Source organism: Bos taurus, chromosome 1, assembly GCF_002263795.3.
Source record: "Bos taurus isolate L1 Dominette 01449 registration number 42190680 breed Hereford chromosome 1, ARS-UCD2.0, whole genome shotgun sequence".
NCBI classification, from domain to species: Eukaryota; Metazoa; Chordata; class Mammalia; order Artiodactyla; family Bovidae; genus Bos; species Bos taurus.
The window spans coordinates 79627483-79636907 of record NC_037328.1 but is presented as its reverse complement, the minus strand read 5'-3'; the positions used below and the strand labels follow the sequence as shown (position 1 = coordinate 79636907).

Sequence of the window (9425 nt, the reverse complement as noted above, 5' to 3'; positions counted from 1 at the left end):
TACTTCCAGCTGGGGTATCACAATACATGAGACGCACAGGATTGCTCTCGGTGGGAACAAAGGTGTGGTAGAGAATACTGCAGCAACAAGACAGGAATTTAGTCAGTCAACCATCCTGATTAAGCAGTGACTTTGTGTCAGGTCCTGGGGATGAAAAGCAAGAGACAGTGGGGGACAGGCACACATGCAAATGGTGACAATATGCAAAATTCAGTAGCAGAGGTGGCTTCAAGGGGTGAGGTCCTGGCCTCTCCCGGGGCTTAGCACAGCACCTCACACACAGAAAATGATTATAACAGCAAGTGTTTCTTGAGTCCTCCTCAGTAAATGATATGTATTATGAGTATCTGGAAATGAGGTGCGGCTGGCTAATGAGAGTTTCATCCATTAGCAGGAAAGAGGGTAAGCAAGAGAATGACTCAACCATGTAGATTATTAGAAAGTTACCCCGGGATAGTGGTAGTGTGGAGGGTGGGCTATGGGCTGTGGGGGAGGCTACAGCCATGATGATAATGAAGGAGACTACAGAGGCAAGGCATACAAATGATGAGTTTAGGTAGCAGTAAACAGGAAGAAAAGCAAGAAGATCAACCCTGGAAGTACTTGGGAAGAGCAATCAACAGGGCATGGTGACCAATTTGTCCAGGGTGGGGAAGGGTGGTACAAGAGGTCAGGAGATAAATACCAGATTTCTAAAATAGGAGGAGCAAATTTGGATGGCAGAATGATGAGATCAGCTTTGGTCATGCTGAGGCAACTCCTGGTGGAAAGGTCAATTGATCTGGAGATCTGGAGTTCAGTAGAAATTGTTAGAGAATCGATAAGAGCCAGAAGTTCATATGTAGTGAAAACCTAAAGCATGGGGGGTGTATATAATAGAAAATCAGCAGAGCGAGAGAATCCCGGGGAATGTAAGGGATGCTGAGAGAAAGAATGCCATAGCAGCAGAGAGGAAACAGAGATAGGAGACTAAGGAGAAAATGCTGACCTGGAACCTTCAAGGAGGGAGAGCAAAAGGCAGCAGTGAGACAGAGATGGTTTGGCAATGGGGTGCAGGGTGACAGTTTTAAGGACATGGAAATGAGACTCCCAAGAATTAAGGAGGACAAATATAACCTACTCTTTGAGAAACATGTCTTTGAGGGAATTTTTTAAAATACCTGGTAGTAGTTAGAGGGGATGTGAAGTTGGGGAAGTTTCATTTGAGTTAAATATGAAGAAGATACAGGTGTACTTATAATACTGAAAAGAAGAGATTGCTAAAGGAGAAGACGTTCATCTCAAATTTTCCCCAGATCTCGTCTCATTCCATCTGCTCTATTCCCCTCACCCCGACTCCATTTTTAGTGGCTCTTCAACCCCCAGGCCCACCTCAGAGGCTCTACCTTTGTTGATCCACCTGAGGCCTGAGTCTCCCCCTGACGCAATCTCAGCAGTCTAGCCCTAACCTCACACACCACACCTCACACACCACAGTTTCAGTAATAGATGCTGCTGGTGCTGCTTTATCGAGCTGGGAACAGTTGGAGACCTCAGGAAACCTCATGATTCCTGGACTGCCATGTTCATCTTCCCAGGAGCCACCTCATGTCTGCGATTGAGCAACACCCCTGAGGCACATGCTCTGCAGAGGCCCAGGCCCAGCTGAGCCTCCTCTGTGACTGGAAGAGGTAAATACAACCCCACATGCCCGCTAGTTTACAAATGCACCAGCCTGAACTTTTCCTGTGCCTCTACTGCACCCAGTCGAAGAAATGTCGATTTCCCCAGACAGCCTAGCTCTCTGCTCCTGCAGGTCCATGGAGGAATCTGGACAAGTCACCGGAAGCCCTCTGCCAAAGCCAGAGAAGGGTAAAGCCAGCCTGCACATAAGTGTACAGGTGACAGCAGTGTCCACAGCAGCCCATCTCTGGAATCACGTCCAGACAAACACACTACCTTGAACTCCCATCTTCAGTTTGCAGGCCCCACTTGGGGCAGAAGCTCTAAAGGTGAGCTATAGAAAGGTGTGAATGTCACGAAACTACTCAGAGTGTGAATGGCAGAGTTTCTTCTCCTATTCCAGATAATAATAAGCAGAGGGTTATCTGATACCAGATCATGAATCAAATCATCCAAGTCACAGCTATACCTGAGAGGACAGATAAAGCAAATGCGTTCTCTCTCGGGGGCAATCTCGTGGACTGGGCAGGGGGGAGAGGCCGGCAGACAGGCGCTGTCTCCACTGTTCGTGTGTCCCCCTGGTCATTGCCTGCCCTAAACGGAGGTACACAGCCCCACTGTCACCTGGAGGATTCACGTCCCCAGATCTGCCTCACCTGCCCTTTCCCTCAGCATCCCCGGCATTTAGAACAGCTATAGACTCTTCTACAAGGTATTTCCATACAGGATGGCAATATCACACATCATACTGCATCACATGTAAACAGTGGTGCCACAGCTCACATACTTCTACAGAGCACAGGAATGCATTCTCCCAAGTCCCAAACCGACACACACACACAAACACACACACACACATACACACACACAAACACACACACACATACACAGAGCCATCACTTGCGGTGAACGTTTACAAGGCCTCCTTCCCAGGAAATAAATTTAGGTAACACTGGGATTCAAGAATTCCAGTCAACTGACAGAGCACAGAGGATACATATTTATTTGTGTATCTGTACCCCACCACCTGTCCCTGTCCCCAGAAGGCTTCAGACTGCAGATACTTTAAACCTGTACCCACCTCTTATTTTATGAGACCACATACACTGACATGCGAAGTCCAAATTCTAGACAAATACTATCCAGTAGAAGTTTCTGTGAACATGTTCTATATCTGCACAGTACCACTAGCCACTAAGTCCTTGATATTTGGCTGGTACAACTGAGGAACTGAATTTTTCATTTTATTTTAATTAATTTAAACTTAGCCACGTATGGCTAATGACTAACAGTATTGGACAGTGCAGTTCTAAATAATTCCAGCCAAGCAGGCTCTAGCATCAGAGTTTAAAAAAAAAAATGGTGTCTTTCAGAATGGTGGGAGCTGGCTCTCCAGGAGAGGGACAGGGTGAAGACACATTGAATATTGATTGAAGATGCCTTGAGTGGAGCCACAGCCCGCCCCAAAGGGAACCATGGTGGGATGCTCAGAAGCAACTGAAGATGACCTTGAGAATCAGGCAGGGACAAGACTGGACCTAAGGGGGTCCTAAGGGGATATGGCATATGGAAATGAAGCAGAATAAGGGGTAGAGGTGGAGGTGGAGGGAGGGGCTGCCCACTGTGAGATAAGTACTAACACCAGACGTGGAGAGAGTTCTAAATCCACCTTAGACCCTTCTCCCCATGCCCCCATCACTGTGAGTTTTAATGGAAGGATTATTAAATACCTCCTGGAACAACTTTCATTCTGCAGGGTAATAAACTGAGGTCCAGAGAGGTAACTGGGCTGTCCAGCGTCATAAACTGAATCTGTAGCAGAAGCAGGACCAGAACTGCACTCCCTGCATCCCCACTCTCATCCCCACGAGCCCTCCCCCACCCTCAACCAGCTGCACTAAAGGAAGGTCGACCTTCGGAAGGAGAACTGCAGATAGACAATGAGCAGACAGAGGGAGGCCCAGAAGAGGCACCAGCGAAGGGAGAAGAAGTTGTAGCCGGATCCCTCCTGGGCCCTTGACTTGGAGGCACCGGAGAAGGTCACCTCCTCCTCTAGCAGCTTCTCGCTGGGCTTCCAGTGCACAATGCCCTCCTGGCAGGCCTCGCAGAACTCGCTGCGGTGCGGCCCGCTATCCGGGCGGCTGGCCACGTGGATGCGGTACTGGCCGCCGTCCTCGTCGTAGCACTGCTCGCGCAGGCTGGTGATGAGGTTGTCCACCAGGTTCTCGATGTTCTCCTCCAGCATGCTCGACTCGTCCAGCCGCGCCGTGCCGCACTCATAGCACAGCTGCTTGAAGACGCGCATGCGCACCGAGCCCGCCCGCTGGGCGCGGTCCAGGTACATGTGGTAGAGGATAACCACGTTGGCTGACTGCCAGGTGTGCCAGCACCAGGTGCAGTGGAACCTGCGGGGAAGAGAGACAGGGATGGACAAGGTGGGCCTCCCTTCCAGACAGCCCTCCTGGAGGAGACTGGAAAGGAAGGGCACTGGGTGCCTGGGCCTGGAAGTCAAGGTGGAGTATTTACTGCCCCCTGGGTACATTAGTGCCTGAGCCTGCGTCTCCGCCTCCTCTTGGAGAACTCCCCTGGGCCTAGGACAGCATCCTCATAAGCCAGACACCAGAGCCATCTGGCCTCCAGCATTGCTCTCCAGCCTACCTCCTGTGTACCCTCCCTTGGTCTGACATGGGTCTGGATGCTGCCCAGGGTCACTCTCGCCAGTCTGGACCTTATTTTTCACCTGTGAAATGCAGGATAATTGTGCCCAATAAGAATCCTCCTGCTCATCCCTCTCATGACTCTGATAAAGGGGATGACCACACATCTCACTCATGCATCCTGTCTGCTCTGGGGCAAAGACTTGCCTCTAGCTGTCTCAAACACAGAACACAGAGAATTCACAGGACAGGCAGGCAGATGGGTGAGATGGGCCAGCAGGCGGAAGACTATAGAGTTTGGTCCATGCACTTTCACAAAGGGCACTCTCCTGTCCCTTGACAGATCATCCTTAGATCCCAATCCAGGGCTGCAGCAGAGGTTGGGAAGGTGTATCCCGGTTTGCATACCCCTCCACACACATATACACACATGCACATTTATGTACACACAGGCCCTCCACACACATATACACATCACATTTATATACACACTGGCTGCTTTGTCTAACCAGGCCCCTTTGGGTTTTGGCCTCAGGAAATACAAGGGAAGTGGCCTGGGACTCATATGGCTTAGGCTTCATCTCAGCTCTCCCCAGTGCTTGCACATCTTCAATGACAGAGAACTCATTACTGCCAATGGCAATTCCTTCCATCCCTGAGATAGAGCTCTTCCAGGGCCCTGTCCTTGAGGCTGTATGGCAGTATTGGGTCCACTGAGTTGCATCTGCCTTCACTGCTGACCCTCTCCAAGACCCCTGTAAATAGCCCTGAAGGACCTCTGATGAAGAACTCAGTTCAGTCCAACAGGTCCTGCACAGCACCTACTGTGATGCCAAGCACCACGCAGCCCAGACTGTGGAATGGAAATGAAGCCAAGCATGGCCCCAAACCCTAGGGCCCACAGACAGCACAAGCGCAGCACAGGATCCAGTGCACCCTGAGGCAGGGTTGTCAGGCCAGAGCGTCTTCATTGGCCCTGAGCCAGCAGGGAGTGTCCGCCTCCATCCTGCCTCCCCATGCTAGGCCAGAGCTGCTTGGCAGCAGGGTTACTGAGTCCCAACACTTATAGGTAGGGCAAGTCTCTGTGCAGAATATGCACAAGGGTGATGCTTCTCCAACACCACCTGAGGCCAACTGGAAGCCAGGAGTAGGACCAGCTGAGCCCTGAGGCGAGAGGAGCCACGAGCCTGTGGGGCTCAGCCTCCAACCTGCTGGGCCCCTGCACCTGAGTTTCCAGCCCTTCCACCCCTCCCACTTGCCAACTCAGAGCTTCACATTGTCAGTCTCCTCCTTCTGCACCTTTTAAAATCAAGCCAATCCGGAGATCTTTCCCCTCCCTCAAGCCAGACCTCAGGTCTTATATCTCAACGTACTGGAGCCAGGAGGAGGGAAACTTTGGATCATCTAGTCAGCCTTTCATTTCACGGAAAGAGAGCCCTCTGCACACACGCAGCTAGTCAGAGACGGAGCTGGGGCCCAGCTGATAACAGGTGCCCATCAGATGTGTCTTGCGGGGGTTTAAGTTGAAATGAGCCAATTAACCCCTGCCTCTCTGTCTTTGGTCCTAGGCGGGATCATGCTAACATTTGCAGGTTTGGGGGAAGGAGTTCAAGTGTAAGCTCTCCACCCACAGCCTGCCTCCTTCTGTCCCACCCCCAGTGCCACAAGGAACTCCACAGGCAAGCAAGCATGTGTGAACAGCCCAAGCTGTGTGTCCAGGTTCTGTTTACACCCCCAGAACACAGCCACCACCAGGGAAGAGTCCCACATCAACCCTGGAGATGAGCTTGAGGCAGTTTGGGCAGGGCATTCTGTTGGCCCCAACCCCAACCGTGATCTAGAAGAGGGAGAGGCAAGTGGACTTCAGATGCATGTGTCCTCTTGACCCAGGGACCCCTTGCTGTATGAAAGACATGGAGCTCCTATACCGTATGCGATGCTGTGCCCTGAGGACCTACTGAAGTGAAGTGAAGTCACTCAGTCGTGTCCAACTCTTTGCGACCCCATGGACTGTAGCCTACCAGGCTCCTCTGTCCATGGGATTTTCCAGGCAATAGTACTGGAGTGGATTGCCATTTCCTTCTCCAGCAGATCTTCCCAACCCCGGGATGGAACCTGGGTCTCCCGCATTGTAGACAGACGCTTTACCATCTGAGCCACCAGGGAAGTCACTGAGGATCTACTGAACTCCTGCCCAAAGATCTTTTTGTCACAGACCTGTAGGTAAAAGAGCTGGAAGAGATTTGATTGATCACTTCAGGCCCACTCTCTGGTTTTGCAAATGTGAAAATGAAAACTACACAGGGAAAAGGATTTGCCCAAATTCACAGTTGTTAGCTTCAAAGCCAGTTTCTAGAGCTTAGCAGGTGAACAATAAATGCTTTTGTATTCAAATCTGATTTCATTGAGTTGACTGCACAGACCTAGGACCAGAAAGAGCTAAGGCTTTCCCCAATGGACCACATGGCTGCCTCTGCTTTGTTCCTACCAATCTTTAAGAAATCAGGAACATGTGAAAACATTTAAAATGTCAAAGACTGCAGGAGCATTGAAGAATCACAGCTCTTTACTATGGAAAATGCAGACCTAGAGACAGAATACAACTTGCTAGGAGCATTCAGGGAGTTAGTGGTATAGCTGGGATTAGAATCAAAGCTGGTTCGACCCACCTGGCAGTTCCTTCTCTGGCCTCTAACCTCTAACCTGAGTTGACCCTAGAATTGGGCTCCATGCATCTCTGCCTCCTCTTGGAAGGTGCCCCTGGGCTGTGCCACAGGGCTCCCCACAGCCCTTCACACCCCACCTCTTACCTGCCTGAGGCATGCTGCTCCAGGTACTGCTTCCAGCCAGGAGCCAGCTCGTTGGGCTTGAGGTTGGGGTCTATGATGAGCTCCCAGCTGTCAGCTGGTTTGGCCACCTCCATCTTCTCATAGAAGACTTTCTTCCATTCACAAGTGGTCAGGCTGGTGCACATGGTCCTGTTGGCAGAGCTGGGAGTTTGAGCTCAACCTGAGCGAGAACACAGAAAACAGCCAGGTGGTGCAGAGCAGTGCAATCTCTGAGGCCTGGAAAGCTTCCTTGTCAGGACCAGAAGGAAACAGGACCCAGCAACCTCCTTTGTCACCCTGGTACCTGTTGCCATGGCAGCTGAGGCCGGGGCTGGGGAAGAGGGAAGTCCCAAAGGGGAGTCCCAGGGCCCTGAGCTAGGCTGGGGATGCAGGGCTGGGCAGTGATGCAAGGGCAGTGAGCAGGGTAGGGGCTGAGCCCCGGACCACACTCACCCAGGCTTCCCAGGTCTCCAGGAGGCAAGGATGATTTGGTGATTCTGTTTCACCCCTACCAGTCTTCCAGGCATTCTCCACTTCATGTACTATGGTGACTGGGACACCCTAGGGGACCACAGAGAAACGAGGGACTGGGAAATGCAGCGCCTATGGCACCCACATCCCCTGATGTGCTGGAACCATCATTTACCACGTACCAAGCACTAGCTGCTTGACCTGTGCTCTGGCCAAGGCAGGGATTACCCCCGCTGCTTCACCCAGATCAGGAGGCTGAGGTTTATACACCTCCAAGTGGCTCATCCATGAGCCAGATTCAGCTCCACCAAACCCAAACCTATATGTTCATTTTGTTGCTGTTTGGTCACTAAGTCTTGTCCGACTCTGTGACCTCATGAACTGCAGCACACCAGGCTTCCCTGTCCTTAACTGTCTCCCAGAGTTTGCTCAAACTCATGTCCATTGAATCGGTGATGCGATCCAACCATCTGATCCTCTGTTGCCCCCTTCTCCTCCTGCTCTCAATCTTTCTCAGCATCAGGGTCTTTATTGCAGTACTATTGCACTCCTGACACATAAGGGAAGTGACACATTGAGAAAGAGGTGACATGTGGTTCCTTTGCTTGGGGAGCTCACAGACCAGTTGGTGAGATAGAATATAACTTCATATGCTGTGAGAAGCATGGTGATAACATTGTAAATTCAGAAATTCATAGAATTGTTGAGCTTGTATTCGGTTCCTAATCCCAGGCAGCTGCTAGGGGAGCAAGCTGGTTCTGTGCTGATGGCTACTGCTGCCTCTGCTGCTGCTGAAAGAGGCAGGCAATAGAGTACCCACAGCTCCCTGATGCCCAATTTAAATACTTTTGAGACTAGCAGGGAACTTGGCCCCATATTTGCATAATCCAAACGAAGGCACCGTTGCTGGAGAGAGGCAGCCTCAGCAGGGAAAAGATAAGGCGACTTGGCAGCTGACTCCAGCTCTGCCCCAAGGTCTGCATGGTCTTAGAATTCTGTCATTTCCCACAGTGGAGCTCAGTCTTCTCACCTCACAGGGCAGGCTGTGATAGAAGGGCTTTTCCAGCTATAGTCTGGGCTTCCCAAGTGGAACTAGTGGTAAAGAACCCACCTGTCAATGCAGGAGACATAAGAGATGCAGGTTCGATCCCTGGGTCAGGAAGATCCCTTGGAGGAGGGCATGGCAACCCACTCCAGTATTCTTGTCTGGAGAATCCCATGGACAGCGGAGCCTGGTGGGCTACAGTTCATAGGGTTGCAAAGAGTCAGACACAACTGAAGCGACTTAGCACACATGTACACTGGCTATAGTCATCCTTCGGTTCTTCAACCAGGAAATTGGATCACAGAGTGAAGAGCATGCAGAACTAAAAGGAGCCAGAAAGAAAGCTTTCAGTGTTGAACTCCAGACTTGGGTCTTTGCCCTGAGTGCTGTTCACCTCAGGTAGGGTCATTGGAACGCCTCTCAGAGAGGGACGTGTCCTCTACCAGCTGTGTGCTGAAGACCTCAGAAAGACAAAACTGTGACTTAGAGACCTTGACTGAGAGCACTAGAGAGACCCTTTATTTTTTTGTGGGGGGCTAGGGGGTGGGGAGCTACTCTTTATTTTTAAATATCTGATTTCCTCATTGAGCTCCTCATCTCTTACCTGAAATCTCGTGACGCTGAATTAAAACAGCTTCTGCCCAGAAATGGAAATGATTTGGCCAAGGAAATTCCTGGGCTCAGGACTGGGCGGCTCGCTCCTCGAAGGAGGTGCTCTTAACAGTCAGTTACCAGGCAGGCAGGCTGGGAGTTCCCGGGAAT

The 9425-nt window shown here is 51.0% G+C and overlaps 1 protein-coding gene across 1 annotated transcript; it reads right to left on the bottom strand.

The window, feature by feature from the left end:
* Window positions 1–3559: 3559 nt before the first annotated feature.
* RTP2 (receptor transporter protein 2) lies at window positions 3560–7293 on the bottom strand. Its single transcript, NM_001192316.1, has 2 exons — window positions 7130–7293; window positions 3560–4067 (listed from the first exon to the last, which is right to left on the bottom strand). The coding sequence occupies exons 1-2, from the start codon at window positions 7291–7293 to the stop codon at window positions 3560–3562; spliced, it is 672 nt and encodes a 223-aa protein (NP_001179245.1).
* Window positions 7294–9425: the final 2132 nt, after the last annotated feature.